Genomic DNA, 12934 nt, shown 5'->3' on the forward strand with positions numbered 1-12934 from the left:
TAGGAGCTCAGCCACCTTCAACACAACATTTTTTTTGGACTGAAAATTTACAAGTAATTTCCAATAACCAGGCCCTATGCCCTCATAGGAAACGCCCCTTTTTCTAGAGCTGGCACCTGGCGATTCCTGCAAACAGCGCGGTGCTGAGGTAAACAAAAACAAACTTCCCCCTCGCCACCCCGCCCTCCCCTCCCTGCGAACTGCGAATAGCGTGCGCCCTCCCCCCCCCTCCCTACTCCACACACTCACCTCTACCTGGCCGTGACTCGTCAGTGAATCATATTTTGACATTGTATTGTTTGTCCCTGCGACTTAGGTTGTGTAATGTTTATTCAGAGTTGACAGGAGCAACTCGTGTTTGATTTGTTATTTGCCAAAGTTAATTTTCATTTCGTGGCACCTTTAACCTAGTCTAAAATGTTTTCAAGCGGTCCAAACTACACTAAGCTCAAAACCCATTTGAGGTTAGCAATTAACAGATTGAAATTGCTGGAAAAGAAGAAAACAGAATTGGCCCAAAAAGCGAGAAAAGAAATCGCAGACTACCTGGCTGCTGATAAAGTTGAACGTGCCCGAATCAGGGTGGAGCATATCATTCGAGAAGACTACATCGTTGAAGCGTTTGAAGTTGTTGAAATGTACTGTGATCTTCTTCTCGCACGGTTTGGACTCTTACAACAAATGAAGTAAGTGCGCTGGCTGTTTACTTAATATTCTGTTTCATAGCAACTCAAATTCTATCATGTTTGTGCTTTTGTTGAAGTAGGGTCAGGGCAGGGAAGAATCGAACACTGCAGGGGCGGTGGAAAATCGCACACTGGTCTGTTACATTCTGATTTTCGTAAATACTCTCTCCTGATTATTGGAACCCTACACTAACGTGTAGCGGTATTAGGTAGTCTCAAAATTAGGAAATCCAGTCTAAAATAGGGTGTCCAATTTTTCCCCACCCCTGAAGTGTTGGGTTCTTTCCCGACCTGACCCTACACTTGTTTGTGTTGCTCAATACTGCTCTTAAATGAAATATGGATTAAATTTTACTATGTGAATTTTGCAGAACCCTAGACGAAGGTCTTGCTGAAGCTATATCAAGCATCTTGTGGGTGGCGCCTCGAATCCAAGCTGATATTCAAGAAATGTCGGTTATTACAGATCAAATGACTGCAAAGTATGGCCGGCAGTATGTAGATGTAAGTAAATCTTCATGAAGGTGTCCTAAGCAAAGTGTTGTATCATTAAAGTTGTGTAATGCATATCTGCCACTAAAATGATTTATTGTGTTATCCACATAGGCATGCCGGGAGGATGCTATTGGGACAGTTTCTGAAAAGTTAAAGCACAAAATGAGTGTGCAAGCTCCACCTAAACTGTTGGTTGAAAAGTACCTCATTGAAATTGCCAAAAATTATAACATTGAATTCACTCCAGACCCTCAGGTAACTTTGGAAATGTCATTGGTATTGACAATGTATGAAACATCATACTCATGCTGCAATTGTTTCAGGTTATGAGAGAAGATGAACCACAGAATGCAGATGATGTCCTCTTGTTGGATTTGGATCAAGACAGGAACAATTTAGGTGGTAATGGTAATGGTGGGAGTGGTGGTGGTGGTCTTCCTCAGCCTGCAGGATTTGTGGGTTTCCCTCAACCACCAATGCTTCCATCATCTTCAGATTTCCAGCCTTTCAACTACCCTGTGAGTTAATAAAGACAACATAAGTTAAACTACGATAAAAAATAATATCAGTTGTGAAACATCTTTTGTTTCACCTTACAGGAAGAATAGTATTGATTGTTGATTTATGTAAATGTACATTTTTTGCAGCCTCCAAAGCCTTCTGCTGGACCTGCCGGGGGTTTTGTAGTCCCTCCTCCCTTGCCGCAGCAGGGACCAGCAGGGGCTCATTCTGCTGGAGCTATTGGAGGTGGATCTGTTCCTTTTGATGATAATATGTCAGCACCATTCAACAAAAATCCTGCCTCTATGTCATACAACATCCCACCAGGTGGTGATAGCAGTAGCAATGCCAATAATATGCAGGTGAGAAAGACTGAACTGCTGTTAGTGCTTTGCATGAGTCTTCGATTTTGGCCACATAATATGCCGTTTGTTTTGAAGTTGCATAGACTAAGTAGTCAGCTTTTTAAGTTGTTATTACTTATTATGCCTTTTAGAAATTCATACAGATAGAAGGAAACAAGAGCAGCACATAATTTTTTTCTTTTTTATTTTGAAACAAATTTGGTGAGGGCACCCTTCCTTCTTAAGTCTTTTCTCTGCTTGGTGGTAGAAAATTTATCTTTTTAGTTTCTTAACATCGAAGAGTCTGTAAAGGTAAACACGCTAATGTTACACAACTGAAATCAAAATAAAAGCAGTTGCGCTTTTACCATATTTTCCCTAAACCCATGGCCTCATATCATGCTGTCTGGGTGTTTATTTTGAGTTTTAAATCATTGACAGATTATACACAATTTTTTAGTGATGCTCATTATTACTTTGTGGTCCCCTTGTTTTTCCTTCTCTTTGTTTCTTGAGTTCTGTTTTCTCAGGGAACACTTTTGTGCCTGCATGCTTGAGCAAATTTAAATTATTTAGTGTAGAAATATTTTTATAGTATGCATGTTTCCAGGATTCTCCTCCTCCATCTTTTCACAGCCTGTTCCCTCCTGATGTCAACTTAAAGAAGCAGGTACTTACATTTGCATAGTGTTGGATACACTATGACAGATTTTTTTTCTTATTAGAGGTAATGTTGCTTATTTTTAAAAGGTTGTTTTTAAAGTAGCCCCCCCCCCTCGTTCTTATTGTTGGTGCGCCTGACGCATTATCTTCCACATCAACACGCTTTTGTTCACAGCCTCTGTTAACGTGGGTGTGCGTTACTTCCGATTTGGTGTAGGTGTGTGCTTGTGAATGGTTGAACAGCTTTGTGCAGCATGCTTTAATGAAATGTTCCGATACAGTAATCCCGTACAATGTTTGTTTTACATGGCGACCAGTTTCTTTAAAATTTAAATTTAGTTAACCCCGAGGCTTGGCTTCTACCTCAGCCCGGGGGCTTTGGTCTCCATTCCTCAGCCTGGAGACATTGATCTTTATCTCCTTGCAAGGATCGAGATCGATGCAAGGTCGGGTAAGGTGAGGTTAGGTAAGGTTGCGGGTGGTCTACCTCCCAGGCGGAAAAGGGAGGGGGGCTTAAACTCTATCCCCCATCCTGCGGTCTATCCAGCAGCCTGGAGTCTTCGATCTCTATCGGATAGAGTCTATCTCCACCTATCGCATTATAGTCGTTGATCACATCCCAAACCAACAGACCAATTTTTGGTCAACTTAGTCCAAATGCTTCAATTGCGCGAGTAGGCGCCAATCGTATGGTAATGCTAAATATTGTGTCAGCGTCGGTTCCAGCTCTCGAGCTCGGTCGCGTTGCTGTTGAGCATCGAACGCATATATTGACGCGACAACAATGCCTGGGGAAGGGGTCGCAAGCGATCTGAGGGAGGGGGACTCGGGGGACTATATGGACGGATTTTCCTTCCCCTAGACCCAGACATTGTTGCTGGCAACATCCCTTCCTCTTCCTCCATTCTCCCAAGAACCAAGTGCACTTTATGAACATTCTTAATATGAAGGATGGTGAAGAAAAGAGTAAATCTCGTTGAACTTTAACGTCAATACCATTGATATCGTCTTTTACCTTGTTATAGAGTTCTGACCAGCCGAAGCCTGCACCAAGATCAAAACTATCCCCCGGGGATGATTTACGCAACACACGAAGCAGCGGCCTCAACTTTCATCTGCCTGACCTCCCTTCAGTCCCCACCAACAGCTTCCCTCCCGATGAAGTGGATGGACGTCCTGGCGCTGACGATATTGACTTTGATGATTTAACGCGGCGTTTTGAGGAGTTGAAGAAAAAGAAGTAAATTCTTGCCAGCACTTCACAAGAGCAACAGCTCAAACTCATTCTTGCATCTTATTTGTTTAAGATATAATCATTATTTTGGTTTCTTTATTTCTCAGAGGAGAGCAAATTTGTCCAATATTTTTTTGTCTCTGTTCTGGGAAAATTTTAGTTTTCCTTATTTGCATATTAGTTAGTCATTGCTTCATCAATCTGTGATTATACGATAAAAGAAATTTGGATGGGAACCCCCACAATTAAATAAATTATGTCTTTAGCAGTTGTTTCTTTTATCTCTAATCTGCAGGTATGGACGATGTTTTAAAAGGTAGTAAGATAGTAAGCTGCTGATAGTTGAACAGGGCTACAGATCGGATTCGGGAGGGGGCAATTAATATTTTACTCGAGCCGAGTGACCGACTCAACCACTGAATGAAAGCGCTCAAGAAGCAAAATTGTTTTGTTTGCACTAGTTTCTCCTCCGGTATTCGGCCCGCGTGATCTGCGGCCCTGTTGCCCTGTTCATAAAGGGTAGTCAAGGATCCGAGCAGTTTGCAAGTTACGGCTCGCTATGACCTCAGCTGGCAAACCACACTCGGATCCTTTAACAGAACCCTTAATATAAAGTTATTTTATACCTTAAACAATTTATGCCTTTGTAAGACATGGCAGGCATTTTTCTATGTGTTATTTTTTATTCATATTTGTTTTTCTTCTCTTATGGCCAAGACTGCAATTTTTTTTTGCGTCGCGCTCAAGCTAGTTTTCAATACACTAACTAGTTCAATAAATTAAAAAAATTGTGATAAAGATTTTTTTTTCTGATTTTGTGTTTAAGACTTATCTTTGTGTAAATTCTGAGAGGAAGTGGTTTTACTTTTCCTCGTAATTTTGCACTACTTGTTACTGAAGTAAGTTACCTCATACCAAATTCTGCTTTCAGATTATAACTCCACCCTAAACTTTCAGCATATTTATTTTTCAGAAGAAAGCTTTTGTAATGTTGTATTTTTTAAAACAAGAAATATATATACATATGTTTATGCATTGTGAATGTTTTTAAGCCACCCTGACAACATACATACAGTAAGAAGGCTGACCGCAACCTCAAAGAGCCAAAACGCAGCAACCCTGATGCAGACATCACATGTCGAGCACGTTTCCATTACCGTGATGAGCTGGCTGTGCTTGGTGAACACGCCAGTCGTGCACATGGTCTGTAAAGTTAAGGGCGCGCGCCCGAGCGGCGCCGCGCCGAAGCGCCCGAGCGCCGCCCGCGGAACGAAAACATGCAATGAACTCGAACGTGAATGCTCAAAATCAAAAAGTGGGTCAATAGTTGGATTCCCTGAACCATCCCCTTTCCAAAAATATATATTTTAGTGCACTTTGGAGATGTTTTCGTTCCGCGGGCGGCGCTCGGGCGCTTCGGCGCGGCGCCGCTCGGGCGCGCGCCCTTAACTTTACAGACCAACAACGTCCGCTCAAACAATGGCCGTGTTGCGAATCAAAATCCAATGAATGTACGGCCACGTGGTCGTTTCCCCACCAGCAATACCGGTAGCGGCGAGCTAAGCCCAAGAATGAGTTTGCTGTAGTTGGCCGTGCAGACGCCATGCGCCATGCGGCCACGCGGGGCCCGCGGCCCGCGGCCCGCCCGGCCTGTCCGCGTGCCGCCGCGCCGCGCGGTTCGCGCTGGGCCGAGGCGGAGCCGTGGAGCCGCGGCGGAGTACGGCGGAGCAGAGAGGGCCGTAAGTACTAGAGGAGCTGGTCCCCTCGCAGTCGCGCCTCGCCGCTTCAGCCGCTCGACTCGACTCCGCGCCGCGCTCGCCGCGCTGCCCGTTTTGCCTCGCGGCCGCATCATCGGGTTCGCGCGCGCTAGCGGAGCTCCGCGTGGTTCCGAACTGCGAACGAACGACCGGCAGCCCCGACGCGTGTTCCGACAGTGCTGTGTGCCCCTTTGTTATCAGTGAATCCAGTGGCCCCAGAGATGTGTGTTACGTTGCACTCGGTTGTGTGTTTAGTGACGAAGTGACTCACCCCGTGACTCGGGCAGTGAATCTCAATAAGCGCAAGACTTGTGTGCGACGGGCGACGGACACCTATTGCCCACAGCTCTTGTCAACGGAAAACTCGTCGAACCGTTGCCGTTCAAGTGGCACTTGGAGTCAGCAAAGTTTTTCACCTCTCCCCTGTTTGACGCGTTTGGCAGTTTGCGGTGTCTCCCGGCTGTATTTCATCTGCACACCCTTCCGTCAAACGACCGACCGCTTTCTTGCGTGGCTTCACCTGCCTCCCGTCAAGCGAGGATTGGATTACCATTACGAGTGTCGGTGCGAGTGTGTGTGTGTGCGCGCGCGTGTGGATTGCGCGATTCCCCGCACCCTGCCATTTGTCAAAACCAAGTCATCGACCGACGTTGTGCCCGCCCCGAAAAGTATTTCGCCAACTGTGTGTGCAGTGAGGGTGACGCCAGCACAGGTGTCAAACTGAACACGACGACCGTGTTCCATTTTTTGTGATTGTTCAATTGGATTACGACGTGAACGACCGGTGTCGCTGGCAGACTACACTGCACTGGTAAGTTACCCAGGGTCAAGTACGATGTGTTTGGCTGATCTTTTAACTGATCAGTTGTTTGAAAAGAGGTCAAAGTAGCCGGCCTTCCCTCATGCATGGTTTTAGAGGAGGTCCCCTTGTTGCCTCAAATGAAATACTTGACCATCAAATTGTGTCAAGGGAGAACGCAAATTATCGCGAAAGTTTTTACCAAACGAAGGGATGATTCTGAGAAAAGTGGCCGTGTATGGCAAGATGGCAGCAACGACAATATTGACTTTTGATGTTGTTGCGCCTCAGTCGGAATCTACAATACCTTTTTTGGCACGTCCATCAACGACTTCATGTCCTAGGAAAAATACTGGGGAACAGGTCGTTCAATATTTTCTGGTTATTGGCTGAGCGATAGCGAAGCCCATGCCGTGTTTGGGCGCACCAAAAAGTGACTGGTCGTGAGTCTGTCTGTCCGTCTGTGAGTCTGTAGCGTACACGCTCACGTTTTTCAGCAACTACAACACCAATTGTTCCCAAATTTCGTATTGAACATCTCCAAAGTGTCCCACAGGGGGAGTTTATCTTAGATCAACAATTATCATCGTTTGAAATATTCAAAACATCGTTTTGAACTAGGTTATTAGCGTTGTTTGGTTGGTAGCAGTGTGTGGCTTACCAATTTCTCATACCGGCTGCCGCGCTTCCAAGCCGTCTGCAAGACAGGACGGTACTTATGCAAATAAACAAACTGAAGAGCAAAGGGGCTCTCAAATAGGTTCTGAGTTAGTTTTTTAACATTCTAGAATGATTAAAACCCTTCCGGAGTGTCAACAGAGGAAAATACGAAAACTGAAAGTGAGAATGGTTTGCGTGTTTCGTGCCCCTCTCCCCCCTCCCTCGTCACAGGGGAATCTTCCTGCAGGTCAGTGCACTGTGAGTGTAGTTGTGGACTGAAAATAGAATGTTTTCTTTGCCTGTTACTTTGTGTGTATCTACTGATTTTATTTTCTCTGATACCATCCTTATTTTTAAATTTATTTTTAAATTTCATAGAAAATCAAATTAGGTAAATGCATGAATAACTTCTGTTGAAATTAGAAGACAAGTTACATGTCTTTGTTTGACTCGGGAAATGACATCCTATTTTAATGCTGCAACCTAACATAAATATTCTTGTACTAGCATCTATTGATTAAAAGAATCCACATATGGATGTGTATTTTTAATGCTAATAAATTTTGAATTGATATTGGATTCAATGAGACGATTCAGATTGTGAGCGGTGAGTGACTTGGTAATTGGATTTAATGAGACGATTCTTTTCACTTCACCAAAGTTTGTGTCCGATAACTGGAACTTAGTATTGGTAATAGTTTAAATGTGGCTCTCCGAACAAAAGCCCAATGCCTAATGTTAATCCTGTACTGTCATCTTTTACTCCAAAGATAAACTACCACAAGACATGAATAAGATAATGGCGTATTGAGCAAAAAGTGGCCTCTGCATTGGACTTCATGAGACAATTCACTGAATTTGACAAAACTTGATCTCCGTCTTATGCTTCAGATCAGCCTGCCCTAAACTGATTCACTTAATAAAACCTATGATTACATATTCCAGTCTATATTGTTTAATTCACTGGTTTAAAATGAAAGAATGACAAAAGGCTACTCAAATATAACTAATAAATTTGTAAATTCATTAGTTTGAAGAAACAGATATATCGAGTAGTGACTCAAGCAGACGATTAGCCAATTAAGCGATTCAATGGAATGTTACTCGACTGAGGAATCGCATTGGTTTCGCATTAGGGTGACGACATGGGGTGATCCATGAACCCAGACCCATACTCTATCCGTTATTAATCAATTCAATATCAATATTTTTCAATTGAATCTCACATTAATTCTTGCAGTTTTTGGAGTGCCAATCATGAAAATCACTTTCATTTCTACTCCAGACTTATAGTTTCATCTCAAATTAGCTCATTTTTGACCAAACTTTTCAGGTCGAGTTTTATATTGTTTCCTGCAGTCTTGGGTGTGCTGAACTCAAAAATGACTTCCAAATTTTTCCCAGATTCACACTTTACCTAATTTTGACCAAATTTTGACCAAAATTTTTGAGTTGAGTTTGATGTTGATCTCAGTAGTTTTTTGTGTCCTGATAACGAAAATCACTTCCATTTCGGCTCCAGACTTATATTTTCATCCCAAATTAGGTCATTTTGGACCAAAATTTTCAAGTCGAGTTTTATATTGTTTCCTGCAGTTTCTGGTGTGCTGAACTCAAAAATGACTTCCAAATTTTTCCCAGACTCGCGCTTTACCCAATTTTGACCAAATTTGGACCAAAATTTTTGAATTGAGTTTGATGTTGATCTCAGTAGTTTTTTGTGTCCTGATAACGAAAATCACTTCCATTTCGACTCCAGACTTATATTTTCATCCCAAATTAGGTCATTTTGGACCAAAATCTTCAAGTCGAGTTTTATATTGTTTCCTGCAGTTTTTGGTGTGCTGAACTCAAAAATGACTTCCAAATTTTTCCCAGACTCACGCTTTACCTAATTTTGACCAAATTTGGACCAAAATTTTTGAATCGAGTTTGACGTTGATCCTAACAGCTTTTTGCGTGCTGAAAACGAAAATCACTTCCATTTATACCCGAGACCTACATTTCACTCAGAGCCCATAAGTTGCTCATTTCGTCCAGTTAAGCAAAGTCCGAAGTGCAGAAACTAATTCGCATCGCTCAGCCACACTACGCGCCCACAGTAAACGGCGCGTACCCCTAGTTATAGCCGCCCGGCTTGGCACTTTTCGGCCTCCGCGCCAAGTCAGTCTGCCGTGTGTTTGTGTGCGTGTGTGAGTTAGGAGGGGAAAGGGGGGGGGGGGGTCGGTGTAGGGCTTCGGGCGCCGCGGCCAGACCTAGGCCCGTACTCACCTCACGCTGTGACCAACTACGCCGCGCCACGCCGCGCCACCTCCCTGAGTGACATGCGCGTTGTTTGCGTTGGGAGAGGTTCGGGCTGGGTTCCGGTCCCACTCGTGCTGGGCGTTTTGGCAGGTACTCTGTGACGCAATGCCAAGATGCAGTATGAGAAATTCGTACATATACGGTCCACTTTCTTTTTTTGCCTTCCCTGTCGAGATGTGATCAAGCGCTTGGCAAACGTTACGTCATGAAAATGACCGTAAAACAAAATAAAGTCAGAGGAGTCTTTTTACCGTACGACACACACACACACACACACGCACAGATACACACACTGTGCAGTTAGCTTTGCCGAGTTGTGTGCCAGGCCAGCTGGACCCGCGGCTGCCGTACTTGCTGCCGTACTGGGACGACGGAGTACCGGTATGAGGGTACGTGGAATCCCTGTCAGGGCCGGGCCGGCCGGGCTTCCTCCGTGGCCGGGCCGGCCGGGCCACAGGCAGCAGGCTAGGTCCGCCTCGCCATGACCGCCATGACGGCCCGGTCGGGCTGCACCGCGCTGCACCGCGCTGCCGCTTGCTGAGCGATGACCGATGTCCGGCAGGACGGCGAGCGGCGAACTTTACTACCAGCCAACATTCCCGCAGTGCGACCGTGTTCAAACGGCTGCCTACCTCAGCAGAACCGGGCTCGACGGGCAGAGGTTGGCTGTCCTTCCAAGCCACACTGGGCGCGTGCTTTCGGGCTTCGGACCTCCCCTCTGTCCACAAGGGAGGGGCCTCCTCACTTCGAGCCGACGGGCAGAGGGCATTGGCCTACCCTTTCACCTGGGGGCTCTGAACCTTCGTCTGAGGGGTGCTAAAATCGACGGGGGAGTTCTGCCCCGACGCGGGCAAGATATTTGCCGATTGGACTGGCCGTGGCTTGGCAGGCTTCGGAGGCCTTGGGCCAGGCACGGCGGGGTGGGCTGTTGTCACATCGATGGGCGCGCCATCTAGTCGATACTCGCTCGGAAATAAATGACGCGGGGCATCGGCATCGACAAGGCGAGGAAGGCGCTGACTCGTCCCTTTTGCCGCAGCATGCTTACTGTGTAGAGCGTCGCACTGTGCCGGCTCGGCTCGGCCCGGCTCGGCCCGGCTCGGCCACGCCGCCTGCCTTGCCTCGGCTCGACTCTGCCCGCCTCGGCTCGCCGTTGTCGTGTTCTGACTGGGTTCGCGACGTTCGCGGCTCGGTGTCCATATGCCCCGTGAGAACGTCCTATCCACTGCCGTCCCCGGCGTCCCCCGCCCCCGCCCCCCTCGCTGGTCCATACGGCCCGCGTCCACGCGGCCAGACTGTCGCCGAGTACGGAGTGTACGGAGAGTACGGAGCTGGAGACAATTGCTTTCGCAAGAAACGGGACGAGCCGGGTAGTTGGGCTGCCGTCGCTGCCGTCGTACGCGCAGTCCGTGAACCTGACCTCCTTGGCGCGCTGGGGCGGGGCGGGGCGGGGCGGGGCGGGGCGGGGCCGCTTTCATTGTGCGTCCGCATCGACGGCGCTAGAGTGCATTCGAGCCGCCGAAAATGCAAAACGTCTTGCTGGCTGCTGGGGCCTTTGAGAGCAGCGCAGGTCCGTGGCCCCCCGGTGGCCCCCGCGACTGCGCCGCGCCACGCTACTGTTCTGCCTCCGTCCGTTTGGCGAGCATCCGGTGGCCGTAATGCCGAGATTAAGACTTGGCGACCGGGAGGCCGGCACGGTCGGCACGGCCACGACGTGAAGGGGCCATTTAGAGGGTGTTCCAGCACGCCGTGACGTCGCCTGATCTGCCTTAAGAGCGCCTTAAGGGTCACGACGTGTCGAGGACGCGGTGCCGCGCCCGGGTCGGCGGGGGGCCGTCCTGGAGGTGGTTCTCCTCTTGGAGAGACAGGCGGACTCCCTCCTGGCTGCCACCATGCTGCTACGCCGAGTGCTACGCCGAGTGCTACGCCGATGCCGGCCGGGGGCTTCTCCGCTTGCCCCGGGCGTTCGGCCGCCCCACGCCGCCACGCCGCGGCGACCTCGATGGACACGGCTTTATTTTGTGGGCCGCGGCGGGACGGGACGTGGCCAGCCCGGCCAGCCCGGCCAGCCCGGCCAGCGCCCCCGAGTCATTTAAGTTGACAGGACCAATTTACTTTGTGGCCCGGAAGAAGGCGCAACGTCCACCACTCGTCCAGCGTCCAGGCCTTCCTGTGGCCCCGTCCGGCTCGGCCGCCAGCCCCGCCAGCCCCGCGTGGGGCCCTGGGCAGGGTTAGGTCGGGGTCAGGGCCCTACGGGACCAGCCAGGCGGGATGACTTGCAGCAGCCAGCCTTATGCAATGTAGAGCAGGAAAGTGCCGGACGCCACTGCGCCACTGCCAGTGCGCCACCACGCCGAGGTGTTTGAACTCGCCGTTGCGCTGCACGGTGTTTCGCGGCTTTCGGCTGGACCGGCGACAAACAAAAACGAAATCAATCAGTGAGTGAGTCTGCGGGTTTAGTGTGAGTGAGAGGGAAGGCCGAGTGAGTGCTCGCGGTTTGTAAGACGCAGTGCGTACTGCGTAGCGCGTACGGCGCTCAGCGTCTCTCAGCGCGCCCCGCCCCGCCCCGCCCCGCCCCGCCAGTGCGCTGGCCGGCCGGCCTGCTTTCCATCGACTGGCGGACGCAAATGGAATCGACTCTTGTTGTGCATCGCGGACACGCGCCTCTCTGTAGTCTGAACACTGCTCTGTCTCTCTCGCACTCGCAGGGCGTTCCCTGGCGGTGCGAGAGAGACAGCGCGATGAGAGAGAACCAACCAGCGATGCTGAAAATACGGCGAGAAACCGTTGGCGATTTCGACGAGGCAACGGACGGGCGACTCGCACGTCAAAGGGAGCAGGGCAAAGGGAGAGAGCATGGGCTTGTCCTGTGTGTCGCCCCGCCCGGCACCGCCCCGCCCCGCCCGGCACCGCGAATGGGAGGCACTGTAATTTGTGGACACAGGGACAATGGTCATGCCGCGGTGTACATGTGGAGCAAGCGAGCGTGTGGTCGTGGCGGGTCGTGGCGGGTCGTGGTCGGAGTACATACGGCACTGGAATAATTGCTACAGGATTGTTTCCTTGCTCGCTGCTCGCTCGCTGCCTGCGATGTTTTCTCTGGAATCCCTTGCTGAAGGCTTGGATGTGCTTCCGCGCGGTGCCGAATCAGGAAGACGAAGACACCTCGCCTGCGATGTCTTGGATCGCTGTGGCGCCTGGTTTGTTTGGCTTTCGGTGTGGTTCCGACGAATGGGCTTGGGGGCCGTCCTTCCCTCTCGAGGCCTGGGGGTCCTCGCTTACGCCCGGCCCCCGCACGCCCTCCGCTCACCGAGACATGAGGCGCACCAAGGCGCACGCCGCGGCGCGGTCGACCCGTAAAAATAGCCCGAATCCCAGCAAGCACCGGCATCGGCAAGCCCGTCCAATACGACGTGCGTGCGAAGGCGAAACGGAAAGTGCGCCCAGCGCCCCGCCCAGCCATGGCGCAGCTCGAGCCTTTGACGTGGCTG

The 12934-nt window shown here is 49.3% G+C and overlaps 1 protein-coding gene across 2 annotated transcripts; it reads left to right on the forward strand.

The window, feature by feature from the left end:
- The first annotated feature begins 232 nt into the window (after positions 1-232).
- On the forward strand, positions 233-4191 carry LOC117641097 (IST1 homolog). 2 transcript variants are annotated; one of them, XM_034378207.1, is made up of 7 exons: positions 233-686; positions 1058-1190; positions 1293-1436; positions 1505-1699; positions 1829-2044; positions 2637-2696; positions 3715-4191. In XM_034378207.1, the coding sequence occupies exons 1-7, from the start codon at positions 418-420 to the stop codon at positions 3931-3933; spliced, it is 1236 nt and encodes a 411-aa protein (XP_034234098.1). In that variant the 5' UTR covers positions 233-417; the 3' UTR covers positions 3934-4191. The 2 variants fall into 2 exon arrangements, with proteins under 2 accessions (XP_034234098.1, XP_034234107.1); XM_034378216.1 differs by lacking the exon at positions 2637-2696.
- Positions 4192-12934: the final 8743 nt, after the last annotated feature.

This window comes from Thrips palmi, unplaced genomic scaffold, assembly GCF_012932325.1.
Source record: "Thrips palmi isolate BJ-2018 unplaced genomic scaffold, TpBJ-2018v1 HiC_scaffold_1, whole genome shotgun sequence".
NCBI lineage: Eukaryota > Metazoa > Arthropoda > Insecta > Thysanoptera > Thripidae > Thrips > Thrips palmi.

Coding starts and splice junctions, on each gene's coding strand:
- LOC117641097 (XM_034378207.1), top strand. CDS start 418: ATGTTTTCAAGCGGTCCAAACTACACTAAGCTCAAAACCCATTTGAGG. Junction 1,191..1,292: donor ATGGCCGGCAGTATGTAGAT/GTAAGTAAATCT, acceptor TTATCCACATAG/GCATGCCGGGAGGATGCTAT. Junction 1,700..1,828: donor TCCAGCCTTTCAACTACCCT/GTGAGTTAATAA, acceptor CATTTTTTGCAG/CCTCCAAAGCCTTCTGCTGG.